The sequence below is a fragment of the Haplochromis burtoni genome, unplaced genomic scaffold, assembly GCF_018398535.1.
Source record: "Haplochromis burtoni strain Fernald_Lab_line unplaced genomic scaffold, NCSU_Asbu1 Contig_523, whole genome shotgun sequence".
Lineage (NCBI taxonomy): Eukaryota > Metazoa > Chordata > Actinopteri > Cichliformes > Cichlidae > Haplochromis > Haplochromis burtoni.
The window spans coordinates 281,848-299,016 of record NW_024582884.1 but is presented as its reverse complement, the minus strand read 5'-3'; the positions used below and the strand labels follow the sequence as shown (position 1 = coordinate 299,016).

Sequence of the window (17,169 nt, the reverse complement as noted above, 5' to 3'; positions counted from 1 at the left end):
TTAATTAATTTTCCCCCCAAAAAGAAAATCAAATGACATTGCATGCCATTAAGTTATGTGCTGCCCTACTTTTCCTTAAATCTCTATCTTGAGGCTTCCTATCATTATTCCGTGAACATGAAAGTGAAATCATGCCTTGTACTGCACTAAAAAATCTGAAACACAACACACAATTAGGCCTACTCAAAGAACAAAAACAATCACTCACATAACAGTCCTCTGTGAGGCAAGCACAATCTCCGTTGACGTGACCAAAAACACTCCAGAGGCCCTCTTTTTCCATTTTGTATTTTTGCAGCTTTTAAAAATGTTATTTCTGTTCTCGGGAAACTGCTCATGTTGCCAGACAGGTTTACAACTAAACATTTTTATGTAAAGACCCTTTATACAGAGCCAGCTGATCTGTTACAGATTTGTACCAGAATTATTTTTGCATAGGCAGGTATGTGTCAGGGTTTTCTGTGCAAATAGTAAGATCGTCCACAGACCGTCCAGAGACGTGGGCTTCTCCAGCACCTGCTAGAGTTTTAAATGGAAACACTTTAAATCTATGAAAGCTTAAAATGACCACCTGCTGTCCTTCATGATTACTCTGAATAATGCATATGAAATGACAAGCCAGACTGTTTTAAAGCGACCCTTTCCATTATAAATGACTGTATTAATATGGAATTATCTGAGGATTTAGCTTAAAACCAAAATATTATCTTTAGGTAAATAGTTTTGTTTATCCAGGAGAACTCTAAAACACTTTCTCTTTGATGCACTGATGCACACATGTTTTTGTTAGCCAGTGTTTTCAGTGAAGGTAATGAGCAAACTGCATCACGCTGTCCTCTGGTAAGACTGAAGTATCCCCTCTGTGAAGTCAGCTGCTTCTACACTGAAACATCTCCCAATCCGGCATCCCAGCAGTACACTGTAATCACAGCCATTACCACTGAAGACCAAGAAAGCTCAATGAGCGAATAACAGCTTTGTAGAATGACAGACCTAAATGAATGACTTGGGTCTGTTTTCTTTTTGACCCTTCCTACCCTGTGATGGCAGATTGATTCATCTGCTTCATGAACTCAAACAGGCTCTGTTGCTATTGTGGGCAGAGTCACACTCTGATTCTGCAGCTGTGAAATGAAAATTACACTTTGTTATTCTGCCACAGAGCTTTTAAAATAGAGCCACTTTTGATTTAACATAGCCTATGATTAAGCATAAAAATATATACACGGGCACAATATGTAGGGGTTAAAAAAAATGACCAAAACTAACGTGATATAATTCCACAATAGTTTAAACTGCTAATACAACATTTGCCCCTAAAAATATGAAAACAAATAGGTTTTGGTGATTTTGCAGGTATTACTCTTAGGCTAAAACAATCTTGATCAGTGAAGCCAGTAAATCTTTGTTTTGACATGAATGTTGGAAGCAACAGCGAGACTCTAGCCGAGGTAATTAATTCTCCTCTCTCTGCCAGGGGCCAACTCTCAGATCTGGGACCTGCAGTCTGGAAAAAATAAAAAACACCATCCTAGCATATGTGTGCAGAGGATGTTATGGATTACTTCACATTTAATAACACATCAAAGTCAAAGGAGATTTGTATGAGCAACAGCTGCCATGCTAGTGGTCAGCCCTGCTGAGCTAGCTATAGCTAGCTATAGCTAGCTAGCTAACTTATCACTCTATAGAGTGATAAGTTCATAGTCGCTGAATGAAGCAGAGTTTCCTCCTGTTGCTGTTGTTGAAACAAAGCTTCCTAAAAAGCAGTTATTTTATAACTTTGAGTTTCAACCACAGGTTAAACTGGGATTTAAAAATCTGATACTCCAATAAAGCAACCAGTATATATTTTTTTTCTTTCTAAAGAACAACTCCAATAGAGTTGTTCATCAGACTAATAATGACCCCTAACAGTTATAAAGGTAGTTATTTACTCATGTTTGCTCTGTCCAACTCTGCTCAGATTGAATGGATATGTTTGATTCATTTTCATTTCATTTTCATTTATTAGTCATAAGTGTCAACTTAACTGGCCAATTGCTTATATCGGTTGATATCATCAGCCCAGCAGTATATCGGTCGGACCCTCATTGAAGGAAGCTTCATGGTTTTAGAAAATCTCCTCCTGTGTCTGTTTTCTAATATCAGTGCCATTCTTCCCCTACTAGCTGTCCATTCTAGGCTCAACGGAGGCAGTTAATAGATCAAGTAATGGGTTGAGTACTCCAATAGTGAGACAAAAGGAAAGAAAATTAAAAGATCATTTCTCCATCCACTGGTAACTTGGATGGAGTTACCAGTGGATGGTAACTCCACTGCCGCTACTGTACTTCCATACTAATGCATTTTTTTCAGACTTTAATTCTATTTTATTTATATAACTCCAAATCACGACAACAGTCACTTCAAGGCACTTTATATTGTCAGATAAAGACCGTCCAATAATGCAAAGAAAACCCCAAAAATCAGATGAGCCCCTATGAGCGAGCACTTGGCGAATGTGGGAAGGAAAAACTCCCTTTTAACAGGAAACTTCCAGCACAACCAGGCTCAGGGCGGAGCCACAATCTAATGTAACTAGTTTGGGGTGAGGGGAAGGAAAAAGGACACTGTGGGAGAGAGCAAGGAATTAATAATAACACAAACAAATACAATCGTTCTGGTGTGATTTGTCTGCACTTTGTTAGACATTTTGCAAACCATCAGATTTACTTTAAATTTAATTTATCTTAGATTTTTAAATATCAATATCGTGTACACTCTTCCCAAGCACCTCTTCAAACAGCTGTTTTCTTCAAAATGCCCTTTCCTCTAATATTCTGAGCCACAAATCTCCACTTCAGTAGCACTTACAAACTTTCCACTTGGATTCCTCTATGTAATCTAAAGCTTTACACCGAGGACTCGTTCATATATCATTCAGTGACTGATGGAATATTTTATTTCCAGAAACATGTCAGAAATTGACTTCTCTGTCTGTTGACTGAATCTTCCGATTCATGGAAAAATAAAGAAGTCGTATCCAAAAGCTTCACTGTCAAAACCTGTAACTCTAACAAAATGAAACAAGAATTTAGAACCTGGATTTACCTCACAATATTCACAGGATGGCAGGGAAATGCACAAATATTGAGATTTACATGCGTTATTTGCCCCTGCTTAACAACATTTCTGAAAACCTCTATTGCAAAAATATTTTTAAAGTAATTAGTCGCCAAGAATTCATCATGATATGATTTAGTTGATATCTTTTTACCTTCTTGACCAGCAAAAGCCCACAAAAAAAGAAAAAAGGAGTAGTGGAGGTTTAAATTCTAAGACTTAAAAAGCGCTTTCATTATACGCCTCCAAAGAGACATCAATGCAGATAAGGCTCCTCTAACCGCAAACAAGGACAGAAGTCTTTTATGAGGCTTCGTATTCATTAAAACTCCTGTTATTCCTGCGCTTCATGACTGAATTTTAAAAAATGATTGCGTATCGAACACTTGCAAAGCTGAGATAACCTATAGCTGCTCACTGCTACTAACAACCTACACCTTTCTCATTGTTGTTATGTGCATGCACTTGGGTGATCTCACATAAATCCCGGCATCCCACGACCAGACCTTTTGTAACTGGTCTAAATCAGCCACAGCGTGTGGGCGTACTGGGGTTTTGTTATTGCATGTGGGATTAACCTTTTTCAGAAAACAAGCTCAGGTGTAATTTCTATCAAGGTTCCATTACTGTCGCATATTGAGAAACCGTTTCTCCATCAAATGAAAATGTTACATCCACAAGATGTTCATTTTTCTAATTGGAATAACAAGATGGCTCCGGCACACATTTATCTGTTCTCCATCGCTGGGTGTGATCCCGGCAACGTCTCGATGAGATGAAGAGTCTGATAGTCTAACAATGCAGATTTCCCTAATGTACACAAACAGAAAGAAGCAGGGAGGAGATGTCAATATTAGCAGTGCTAATAGTCTCAACTGCTACTAATGCTAATGGCCATAATGCCTCAGCGGTATAGAAAATTACAAGCTACACTCACTGGCCACTTTATTAGTTACACTGGTAATATCAGGTCGGACTCCTTTTTAACTTCAGAAAAGCTTTAATTCTTCATGCCGCTGTTCTGTAACACCCGAAAGGCGCTCTATTGGAGATCTGGTGACTATGGAGGCCATTTGAGTGCATTTGATAACTCACTGATATATTTAAGAAACTAGTTTCAGATGATGTGAACTTTATGACCTGTTGCGTTATCCAGCTGGGATCACCCATCAGAAGACGGGTACACTGTGAGGATAGTTAGCAGCATGGTCAACAACATTACTTCAGTGGGCTGTGGCGTTTAAATGATATCCAGATAGTACTAAGGAGCCCAAAGTGCCGCAAGAAATATCCCCCCACACCATTACACCAATACCAGCCTGATAATGCAGGATGGGTCCATCCTTTCATGTTGCTTACTCCAAAATCTGACACTACCATCTGAATGTCGCAGCAAAAATTGAGACCCATCAGACCAGGCAGCATTTTTCCAGTCTTCTATTGCCCAATTTTGCTGAGCCCGTGTGAAATGGAGCCTCAGTTTCCTGCTCTCAGCTGGCATGTGTGGCAGCTTGTCTGACACCAGTAACCGTCCCATGTCTAAAGTAAGCCAAAGTTGAAGGGATACCTCAAAAGAAGCACAGATCCAAAAGCACTCTCATCTTTCAAGTGTTAATCACTGCACTACTCTCAGATAATTCACTTTCTTTAGTGTTTTAAACCTGTAGCTTTACTTGAAAGAATCAGTTACCTGTAAGAAGCTGGTAAGACCCTGGCACTAAGCAGGAAAGAGATCAAACCCAAACCAATCACATTTTCATGTGCAACATCAAAAAGGTGTTTCTTACTGTGTTGTTTCCATTTCCATTTAAATGTACACCACTGTCGAACAGCGGGGAGGATACTCGACTGTGATCTGGCCCCGGAGACCCTGAAACAAACAGCAAAATGATTCATGTTTACAAAAATCTTTTGAAGAATCACTGTTAAAGATTTAATCCAACTTCTCACCTTTTCTATCAATATTTGAATTCATCTGGAAACAAAGGCGAGTCATGAGTTGCACATAAACCTCAAACAGCATGTTCCAGCTCGTAGTCTTAAATTATAAGGGTTATTATTGACGTTATTCTGCTGCCCTGCCTTTAGCCATGCAGCATAGATCACAGGCAGAATCCAAAAGAGACAAATGCTGCTCGTTGATATGATATTAGCTTGGCGTTGGAGGAACTGCCTTCTGATTCGGTCACACTCTGTAAAGTGTGGCAAGCGGCTCCTGGCCTTTCCTGCCTGTCATTTGTGCCATGGTACAACAAAGGCCGGCTTAGAGAGAATACAACTTGAACCTTTTCACTCTCAGACAACAAAAACCACAATTCACGAGGCCAAACAGCCTACAGCTAAAAACCTGAGCATCTCTGCACTGCAGCCTTCCCATGAATGTTAACACACCCGTGCGATACGAAGGTTGGATTTCTCAAAGCGCTCACACTTTGATTTCCGGAGAATGTGGCGATTTATCGAGCTATAAATATTCATGCGTGCCTGTTAGTATTAATTATTTTTCTACATCTGTGTGCTCTTCGTAATTAGATAAATTGTACAAAGTGATTGTTGTGTTTACTGTGGGGACTGAAATCATTTGTATTGCATGGGGTTCATTCATTCATTTTGCTTACAGCTAATTCATAGCAGAACAATTATTAGCGGCTCGGCAGTCTGAGTGTTCGCTGCAAACACAAAACTGTCAACATCTAAAGGCCCAGATGTAATGCAGGAAGTTACAGACTGTGACATTGATGCATTAGCTGTGTTTACTACAGTAAAAGATAAGTTTAAAGAACTTTATTTGTAAGAGTTAGGAGATAAAATCAGTACCAGTTTCTTATCCTTCCTTTAAAACGGACCAAGAGCTTAGGTAGGTTTAGCCTAATTTAGGATTAAAAGATAAATCACAAAAATCTGACCGTCAAAGGATATAGTAGGTCAGGGGTGTCCAGTCCTCGAGAGCTACTGTCCTGCAGCTTTTACATGTATCCCTACACCAACACAGCTGAATCAAATGGTTGGATTACCTCTTCAGCGTGCCATCAAGTTTGGCAAAGGCATGATAGCAAGCCATTCATCTGCAGGACAGTAGCTCTCGAGGACTGGAGTTGGGCACACCTGTAGTAGGTCATCCGGCTCATGATCTATCACAGTTTAGATCAGGGGTCTCGAACTCCAGACCTCGAGGGCCGTTGTCCTGCAGGTTTTAGATATCACCCTGATTCAACACACCTGAACCAAGTGATTAGTTCATTACCAGGCCTCTGGAGAACTTCAAGACATGTTGAGGAGGCAATTTAGCCATTTAAATCAGCTGTGTTGGAACAAGGATGCATCTAAAACCTGCAGGACAGTGGCCCTCGAGGCTTGGAGTTCGAGACTCCTTGTTTAAATTTTATTGACCATAAAACAACAAATGTGACCTCAACCTTGAGCACAGATTGGACGAGTAGAGATTTCTGTGAACTGTAAACAGATGGCATGAGCTCATCAGTCCTTCAACTAGATGATCTGCATCTCAAAACCACCAACGACCATCTGATTTGTATTAGTTTTTTAAAATTATCTGCATTTGTAAACACACCTGAAACCCCCAACAATAAGTCAGCAGAGCTGATTGAAACAGCTAGCCTGAATTTGCCTAAAGATCAGAAAATCCAACTACCGGCAACAACGGTATAAAGTGCTTTAACACGTAATATATACAGCAAACAGAAACAGCTGTTTGTCTGGCGTATAAAGCCTGCAGAGTGGCATCAATCTTTTTATCCAATTCTGGGGAAGAAAGAGAATTAGCATATGCCCTAAAATATCACTACCTTTTTTTTTTAAGAAAGTGAGAGTAAAAACATGAGCAGCAGTATTTGAATTTTAAATGTGATGGCAGTTGGTGGGTTGTTTACTTGTTGTGAAAACTGAAGTGAAACTGTCAATGGGACAGGCGATTTTAAAAATCCTTTCTCTACAAAACATCAGACAAAGTGCTCATCAAATGTCACTTGAACCCAAACGAAGGTCACGGGATCTTTGTTTCCCCCATTCAATCCAAAACTCGATTATTTAGATTTTTAGCACAGGAAACCAACAAAAAAACAAACCAATTATATCTGAACTTTCCAATTATCACAGTTTGGGGATTTTTGCAAAGCAAAAAAACGATCAGAGAAACTAGCAATCAAATTTGAGTTGGTGTACTAATCAATTAAAGCTGAGGTCAAGAAAAAATGCTTTTTGTGTCAGACTCCTGCCATCCCTGCTGGCTCTGTTTTCAGCGCTACAAAATCCAACCACCAACAGCCCTTCTGTTTTTGTTTGTTTGTTTGTTTATTGCCTTTTCTGAATTTCAGTAATGACATCACCACAGCCCCACCTTGAAATTAGATCAAACCACAGCTACACGGTCCTGATATACAACAGACAATCTTACTTTTGTAGTGTTGAGCTCTGACGCTTGCACATATTTCTCCTGTTTTACACAGTGAATCTGTTAGTAAGCAAACAAATTCTAAAATAACCAAACTTTTGCAGGCCTGTATTTTTTCTTCGCTCTGTTGTCCAGCACTTCATTAGCCATCTACATGGGCCTCACATCTGAAAAACATCTATTTATAATTACTATATTGTTACTTTATTTCCTTATGACACACTAAAAAACAAATGTAAACTTCTGTGTAAAAACATGTTTTTTGACTGGTATCAGAAATGAAAGCAAAGGGGAGGCAGTTAAGATAATGATTTACTGTAATTTGGTGGGAAACTAAAATGCTGCCAGTCATGTCATATTAATAACATGAAAACATTTAAAATGACATTTATGCAATGCTTTGTTTTTTTGTTTTTGTTTTTAAATGAAACGTTAGAACTCAAACATGTTTTCAGACATTTCTCACCCGCCTTCACTCTGATGTTAAGTATATGATAAAGTATTGCACAGTGTTCCAATAAATTGCCAAATTTACACTTTACTTTGAGGCTTGGTTTGTGTTGCTTTCTTCCTTGCCATCATTTTCTCACCGCTCTCACCTACATCCTTCGCTCCACACCTTTTATCGGCTCCACCTGGATGATTTTAGTGTCTCCGTTTTCATCTTTTCAAGCTGCTGAAGGTAAGTGCAGCTCTGGGTGTTTCTGACATTACTGCTCGCCTCGGGCCACCGAGCATGACAATTTATTACTCTGAAATGAACGCTCGTCTATCGAACAGGTTTAAAGCACCAAGTTGAGCAAAAAGACAATTTTCCATAAAAGCGGTTCGCTTCTCATTTGCTAAGAATGCTCAGTGCAATAAAGTTTATAGCCGGTTTAAACGGCGTCGATCAGCGTGCGCTTACCTAGAGGCAGTTTTAGAAATGATGGAACTTCTCGCAGGTAGCGAACAGTGATGGTGACCTCATCTCCCGCAGTACGCAAGAGGTGAACCTGGCGGGAGCGAGAGAGATTGATACAGATAGCGAGGGGGAGAGATTGCGAGTGATACAGCGAGATAAAACTTAATCTCATATAAATGAAACAAGCCACATTCATGTCAAGCTGTATGCTGCCTGAGCAAATGAAATGTAGCGGGAGATGAGTGAGGAATATTAAATCAGAAGTTAAAGCCTGGCTGAAGTGGTTCCACTTGAATCATCAAAAGGCAGATTTCGAAGGCCGGCTTTTCGCTCGTGACAGGCGGTGGCAAAGTGACAGCTGACACGACAAAGTAATTACGCTCTGAATGTCTCATTATCTGATGTGTAAGTGACATGTTCTCAGAGATGCAGTCACAGCAAACATATGTTTAATGCGATGAAATCTGTTTCTTCCATGCAGCTGATGAAATAAATGAAAAATTCGAGCAAATGAGACTCATGAACGAAAAGCGCAAGGTCACTTGTGCATGCCCTCGATGCATATCTGCCATCCTCTCCTGCATTATATGCTAGCCCTTTTACTTGAGCCCAAGCATCTGTCAGCGCCGACAGTGTGACAGGCTGCTATTAAATGTGCTGGATTTCGTTCTGAACAGAAACTGCTCATTATATGTTTTGACGCTCTGGAGGTGAATGTAGAGAACAGCTGTATGAGGCTGCACGAGGAAAAAGATATGGCAGACAGGAAGAGCGTGCGTGGGTGAGATGGAGGGATGGTCGCAAACAGCAGAGGGGATATTTAACAAAAGGAAGATGCTGTTTCAGAGGGAAACTGATCAAAATGAAAAGAAAGAAATTGTGAATGTAGAAGAAAGGGGGGGGGACACCGCATACTGGCACCCTCACTTCCTGTGCAGGCTTTGATAATAATCGACTCTTTTTCAGGCTTTTCAATTTGTCACAGTGTCAACGAAAAGAAAAACAGCCTCCTGCCAAGATGACAACTCAGATTGTTGAGGCGCACCTCCCTGTTGATAAACAGCGGGATTTGGTGTTACACCTGGAGGACGGATGGAAGAGTAATGGGCAGATGGAGCAGGGTATTGGCTTTTTGCAAGAGTCAAATACAAAAATACTCACAACTTCCTCGTGAGTACAGTGCTCTACATTAATGCCATTGACCTAAAGAAACAAACAGAGATGAAACACAAACATTTAGTTTAACATAAGACTATTAAGGACTTGTATTCTCACTAACAGGGTCAGAGGTGCCTCCATTTCTAGAATATGACTCGCAGGGTGATGTGCTGTTTAGGCACCTCGGTGTAGTTCTGGACAGGCCTACCAGGTCCAGAATAACAGCTCCTGCACTAAAGTGATTAATATTTATGTATGAAGAACATTTTCATAATCCAAACTAATTATGTGTTTTGGGATTTTCTTGAGTTATGACCAAAAAATGTTTTGCAAGGCTACGGTGACTTTCAGCTCTCTAAGTCCCAGTTCAGGCCAAGTTAACAGAACATAAATTCACCAGCCACTTTGTTAGGTACACCATGTTAGAACCCAATTTTGCCTTCACAGCTACCTCAGTTCTTCATTGCATATGTTCAGCCACGTGCTGCAAGCATTCCTCAGCGATGTTAGTTCATATAGATACGACAGCATCACACAGCTCCGTATTTATGATGCGAGTCTCCCATACCAGCACATCCACAGATGCTCTATTAGATCGAGATCTGGTGACTGGAGTCCATTTGAGTACATTCACTGGCATCAGCCTGAATCGTTCATGCAAGGCAGGATGGATCCATGCTTTCATTTTTTCCAGAGATCTATTGTCCAGTTTTTGTGAGCCAGTCCAGTGAGGACTGCCAGTGCGGTCTTCTGTTGCTGTAGCCCATCTGCTTCAAGGCTGGAGATGTTGAGCATTGATGTTGAGGTGATCTTCTGCTTGGTTATAACAAGTGCTTGTTTGAGTTACAGTTACCTTCCTATCAGCTTAAAGCAGTCTTGTCATTCTCCTCTGACCTCAACAAGGAGTGTTCTCTCTCTCTGTCAGCGTCTAAAGGTGTACCTAACAAAGTGGCCAGTGAGTGTATAGTTGACCCCAAAACACAATGCCTTGAGCTACAGAGGCAAAATAATATGAAGTGAAAATAAGATCAAATAAGATGCTAAATCATTATAAAGAGAATAAAAGCAGATGGAAATTATCTCCAAGACAGGAAAAAAAGAAAAACACCAATCATCACCAAACAGAATTCCTACAAATATCAATATATTTAAAGTAAAATGCAAAACTGTAAGTACAAATACAAAAAACTGCAACAAGACGGGAAACGACACAGAGACACAGTGTTAAAGTTTATAAAAGTCTGTCATAATCTGCTGCAATTTGGAGAAACAATCTTTATATATGTGTGTGTGTGTGTGTATATATATATATATATATATATCTTTTTATTCAGCTTTTTTTCCCCATTTATTTATTTATTTTTAAATCTAAGCTAAACTCATTTCACAGATTCTCTCCCCTTAAAACAGTCGTCCAGCCTGAGCCTCCCCATGACTCCCAAAGTTTACGCACCAGCCCCTAATTTGCTTCGTCTCCTGCCATCCAGGCAAACAGATGCAATATTCTACAATGTGACACTTCAAATAAGCCACTGCAAATACATATGAAACAGCGGTGAGAGATGGAAGCAGTGGCAGTTCTATTCATATTATTATTCGTAATCATTTTCAATATGAATGGTAATATTGCTTTGCTGTCCATTGAACCTACTTGATATTCCAGATAAACAGCAGATCCAATAAAGCTGCCAGACGGATTCAAATTAACTTATTAAAAAGATTAAATGAATAGCATTACTAAACACTAGACACTAATGACTACCACTCTAAGGAGCATCAGCTATTATTCATTGGTGATATTTTTTTAAATATAGAAACACATACATTGAGTGATTCCTGTAGCAATGATGTGTTTTGTTTTTTAAATCACATGCTGAATGATTCATTTGAAAAACATCGTATAGCTCAAAAGATTCAGCTACCATTCCTTCAAATTAATAACCGTTAAAATGTGAGCGAAATTGAGATGCAAAGAGCCGCCCCGCTGGGTCGTGACCCCAACCAGCATCCAAGCAAATAAGTCAGAAACTGATACTGACCTGCAACACTGCGTCCCCGACGAACAGCTTCCCCGTCTGATCGGCTGCGGAGCGTCAATCGTCGAGTGTCAGAGGTTAATGAAAACATTATGAAATAATTGCTCATTTCATACACGGTAATGTGGTGGAAATGGCAATCAGTGTCCCCCCCAACCGTCTAATCTCAGACAACATCCTACAGCTCACAGAAAGAACACAGGAAGGCATGAAATTCGAAACTAATCAGGAAATAAACTCATTTGCAGCAGCACAGGAGGAAACAATGAGAGCTGTGTTGTGAAAAGATTTGTAAAGCTGTGTGAAAAGGGCTCTTAACGTCCTCGGGATATCAAGACATGATTTTCTCGCATCAGAAAAAGTATTAGGAAGCGCGTGGGCAAAAAGAAAAATTACCGGGAAATGATTCGCTCACATGATGCTCTAATATGGCTTCACGCAGGGAAACTTGGAGGTCATCAATTCTTAAAATTTAACTGACAGACATGATTAAAGTATTTTCCATCTAGTTAACAGCATGATCATATTACTCTTCCAATCTGGCGATGGTTTACTTCTCCACAGCACTTCATGCTCACTTATCATCAATTAACTGCCCTATTGGACTGATGAGCTGTTGTGAGAGATTACAACAGTTCATCTTTTACTTTGTGCCTCGCAGCAGGTGCACATAAATAAAGGTTTTCTTTCTGAGAGTTGCTGAGAATTCGATTGAAACGAAAGGAAAAAACCCGTCATGTCAAGTTTACTTTAACAACCTTTTAAAGCAATCAAAGAGCAGATGTTTGCGGTTTTTAGGTGGTGTTTCGTGCAGCTGGGTGCAGTAAACGGGGACAACGGGGTTTCCGGCAGAGCTTTCATTTTTTCTGATCACGGGGGGAAAGGGGGAAAAAAAGTCACTGAATACACAGAGAAAAAATAATTACGAAAATCCACAATCTTGACAACAAAAACAAAAATCCAATATTTATTTACATTTGCTAATCGCTTTCTCGGCACGGTGAGGCGGCAAGCATCGGCAGCTCTGCCTCTCACCTCTTTCTAAATAAAATTTTCAGTCCCATTTCCATTTTCACACCATTATAGCCAGACAAAAACACATGCAGCAACTGTGACTATCTCATCTGTGTTTTACCATCGCAGCCCGGCAGGCCACAGTTCTGGAACATCAGTTAAGAAATAGTTGTGTCAATATCAGCAAGTAATTTAGCTGTTTTTGTTATTTCACTTACAGACACATGGAGGGTGGTTCATCTGACATGACAACAGAGGCTACGATAGACTTTTAGATTCAGGAAAAAGTTGCAGGAAACTTTGAAACGGCTTAATGCACTCCTATCATAGACTGTATAAAAACGTTGGATGCAGTGTCCTAATGAAGCAAAGCTGGTTCTGAGGCGCCTCAGATCTGCACGACCTTGGAGGTTGTTTACAAACAAAAGCCAGATTTTATACTCTGTGGGGAGAATGATCATGCTTCTCAGTGAACATATTCATAATAAGTTCATTATCTCATCAAGTCATCTTCAATACAACACTGCATTCACTTTTAAAGTTATGGTCCCATTTAGAGTAGTTTAGAAAATACAGTGTGATGGAGGCATGGCTGCCTTGTGATTGACAAAGTGCTACTGTATGGGCATGAAATGCATTTGACCTTTTTTGTCATCTTTTTTAAAACAAACAAACAACCAAAAAAAGCCAAAACAACAGCTTGAAGCTTCAAGAACAAGTTATGCATCCATCTTTTATATACAGTCTATGCACCATGTAAAAACTGTGCATACAATCAAAAAGCTGTGCAGTTGTCTCATACATGTTCTGTAACGTTTCCTAAATGTGTTGTAGAAGACTTTCTGTGCGTCAGATTTCAAACTGATTATTCGCGTCTGTGTTTTCCTTCTCTGACGTTGACATGTGAAAACGGCTTTATACGTACTGCAGTGCGTCCTGATAAATTAAAACTCAGTACAAACTCATGCTGTGCAGCTAATTTTTTAAGAATCAGATGGGGGTATTTTCCGCAACTATCCTGCCTCACATGGATCACACAGCAGGAAATAATCCACTTTGGGCACTTTGCACTACAGGAAATATCTACAGAGTGGTTTATGGCTGGGAATTGTCTGAACTGAACAAGCAAAACCCAACATCACACACACTCAGGGCTTTGCATTCTTCCCATGCAGCTCTTTTGGTGAATTCCTAAAAACAAAAAAGTTCATCAAAAGCACTGCATGTGTAAAAACAGCTCAAGTCACACATTACACATGTTGGCTAACTTGATTTAATTTTAGTGTTAAGCTAGGCTAAACATGACCTCCAGCGTTAACATCAGTCTTCTCTTTCAAGCCTTCTTTTTAATTTATTCATTTATGTATTCTACTGTGACAATGTCTTTTAATAAGGATGCTATGAAACTATAAGACTTTTTTAAATCTTACAGACAAATCTTGTCAATTTAAGTACCAATATAATAATAATTTATTATGTCTGTAATCACTTTGAACCGTGAAACTCGACGATGCACTGAAAACCATTTCCAAAGCCACATTAAAGTAGTGAGATGAAATGCTTTCTTACCTACTTGATCTTTAAAAATCTTTGAAATAACCACTGGCACGTTGTGCTCTGCACCTCCCTGAAAAGCAGGAGAGAAAGATGAGGATGTGCATTTCTGAGTATGGGTGGTAAAATTTGCTGCCAAAACAGCTTTTTCAAACAGCCATCTCTGCCACCCAAAGCCTTTCATTTCCACTGTAGTCTCAAAACTTATCTGCTTACTTTGATGCTTAAGCCCAGACCGCCGGTCGCTTGTCTTCGCAGTACAACAGTTCTGTGCTTTAGAAAGTGGGAGTTTCTTATTGGCAAAAGGATATTGTGAACATTGAAAAGTATGCTGGAGTTATGCGGCATGAATTACAAAAAGCGAGCCTGGAGGCCTCGGGTGCACTTACATTTACTTGGGATTCACTTCCACTCGTGCAAACCACATCCAGCTTCTGTATGGTTAATACCTCTTTGGTCAATTTCAGGCAGACATCATAGGTATTGTTGGTCTCCTCATTGTACAGCAAAGCAATTCCAGATTTTGTCTGTTGGAGTTGAGAAGAACATTGACATTTTGCCAAGCAGAGCAATTACGTAGACAATGAACATTTTAATCCTCTTTTCTCAACGTGCCATTTGTGCACCCCGTTCTACTGGTCTAGTTTTGGGTTAATTGGTTTTGCCTGACATTGTGAAACCTTAGTGTAAGGATTTTTTTTCTTTCAGTTCAGTGTTTCTACCTTATGAAACCAGAGATACACAAAAGTTCAGGCAGTTGTGCCAGAAAGTCTAACTTTGAGGACAGAAATGACAACAGTCAGCCAGATCAAAGAAGCACAGACGTTACAGTTCACGCTTTTTCTGTTTCTTTGTAGATGAAGAACCTTCAAGCATCTGAAAACTGAATGCAGTGCAGCTCAAATTTAACGCTCTTTCTGTTCAGTATCATTATCTGCAAATATCAACAGAAATCAAAGAAGCAGCCATCTCAAATTATTCACCTTTTTGATTAAGCAAAAGACTGTCAGACAATACCTTCTGTAACACTTCAAACGATACGGCTCATATGACGAGATTGAAAAATGGTAAAAAACTATGTTTATATCCCTAAACACAAACTACGTTTAGACCAAGACACTAGCAGCCAGGAAATATTAAAAAATAATTTTGGCCACTTTGGTTTAGTTTATGCTAACGACTTATAATTAATACTAACAAAATACAGATGAGGAGCCTAAATAAGTATTTTTGAAACAAGCAGAGGTTTTGACCCAATAATGGGTCAATAACTGGAATTAGTATACAGATGGAAACATTTTGCCATTAAAAGAAACTGTAACTGTAAAATTCATCAGCTCGCTGTCTGGGTTTGACAAAAGCCATGTCTAATTCTGCACCAATTGTTCACCATTCATTCAGAAAATTCAGGCAGTCTGTTGATTTCCATCAAATGTTCAAAGGTCAAAGCTGGTCATGGCATGGACGGAAAAAACAAACAACAGGCAGATGTCAACATTTTGATGTAGAATAAAGCGTTGCTTAACAAATTCAGAAGTATTGAACAGAACAGGAAATTCAAAGTGAGCTGACGGCCCTGCAACGTCTGCATGTACACAAACTAGCATTTTTAAATGGAAACAACACCGTTACACTAGTTACATTTATGTGCATCTAAATTCTGTTTCATTTGTTGCATGGTGAACTTTATACGTTGGCCCGTTACAGTGACCTCTCTTACCTGGATTACTGACCCTGTGATGCAAATTGTTACATTCCCCACATGGATCTGTTGGTACGGAAAGTAACAGAATACTAGATGGAGAAACTTGAGGAGGCTGTTTGGGTCGTTTGGAAATTATTTATTGCCACAATGTCAGAAACTATGCATAAATTGGCTTCTGGGAGAGCCAAAGACAACACAACAGCACCCCCAACACAAAACAAAACCCCTTCATCTAACAAACTTTAAACTTTGTCTAAAGAAAGGTGACAGTCCTGCGCTTCAACTCCCTAACAAACCAGTGGAACGAGAGAAAAAGGTGAATATCAAGAGAAACTCTCCTGGCAACTCTGACCACAGGAAACCTGTTGGGAAATGTAACACAAGACAATGACACAAAGGGAAAAATAAATTGACAAGCACAAAGAAGCAACATATAAATCTTCATCAGCAATGACATGAAAGGTGGAAACATCAGGAGCTGCTGGGAGGATCGACGTCCTCACAACTTTCATTTTGGAACTCTTTTTCAACCACAACTAGATATTGAGAATCTATCACCAGCAGGGTTACTGAGCTTCAAAATGTTTGCTTGGCAAGCATTCAGAAAATACAGAAATAACATTTTGTGGCAGTAGATGGTGTAATTTCAGTTTTGAACCAAAATCAAACCCTTTAACAAAAAGCATCCATCCACACGCAGTTACTGAGAGTAATGGAAGACAGTGTTTCAGCGCGGTAACATGTTTGCATGCCGATGCCAGAGTTCAGCTAGAAGCAATTTGGTACCTGTGCATTTAAACTAAAGTTAGTAATTATAACTAAGCTTAGCTTCAAACACACTAAAGCTTCAACAGCATTTTATAAACCCATAAAAACAGCCCCATCAGTCCATATACAAGTAGGTTCTGAAAACGGGATACTAGGGAATTGCTTTGGGTCTAACACCGTAAACGTTGGAATAAAGTGCACATTACCTGCAGTGACCGTCATTACTTCTCAAATAAGTTCAACTCCTCTACATCTTTCAGTGACACTGAGGGAATTCTTGGAAAATGAAGCTCTGTGCAGGAAAATTCTTATTCCAAACACATTCTAAGTATTATGATGGGCGGCCAGTCATGGTGTAAGAATTAACTCAACATGTTTTTCATATTTGGAGAAACAAGAAAATCCTAGCAAATGCCCCAGAGAAGGGCCCAGACAGCATTGCGTTCTGATGAAAGCACCAACAATCTACACTGAACAAAAATATAAACGCAACACCTTTGTTACTGCTCCCATT

General features: G+C 39.6%; 1 protein-coding gene across 2 annotated transcripts in view; it reads right to left on the bottom strand.

Moving 5' to 3' along the window:
* Nucleotides 1-17,169, bottom strand: part of sntg2 (syntrophin, gamma 2) — a 102,386-nt gene that overhangs the window by 54,347 nt on the left and 30,870 nt on the right. For both annotated transcript variants that reach the window (XM_005947541.3, XM_042214151.1), the window contains exons 2-8: nucleotides 14,572-14,709; nucleotides 14,399-14,455; nucleotides 14,198-14,255; nucleotides 11,618-11,661; nucleotides 9,582-9,623; nucleotides 8,424-8,511; nucleotides 4,893-4,975 (exon numbers count right to left, since the gene is read on the bottom strand). In XM_005947541.3, the coding sequence (XP_005947603.1) occupies nucleotides 4,893-4,975; nucleotides 8,424-8,511; nucleotides 9,582-9,623; nucleotides 11,618-11,661; nucleotides 14,198-14,255; nucleotides 14,399-14,455; nucleotides 14,572-14,709 (510 nt within the window). The remainder of the gene's footprint in view (nucleotides 1-4,892; nucleotides 4,976-8,423; nucleotides 8,512-9,581; nucleotides 9,624-11,617; nucleotides 11,662-14,197; nucleotides 14,256-14,398; nucleotides 14,456-14,571; nucleotides 14,710-17,169) is intronic.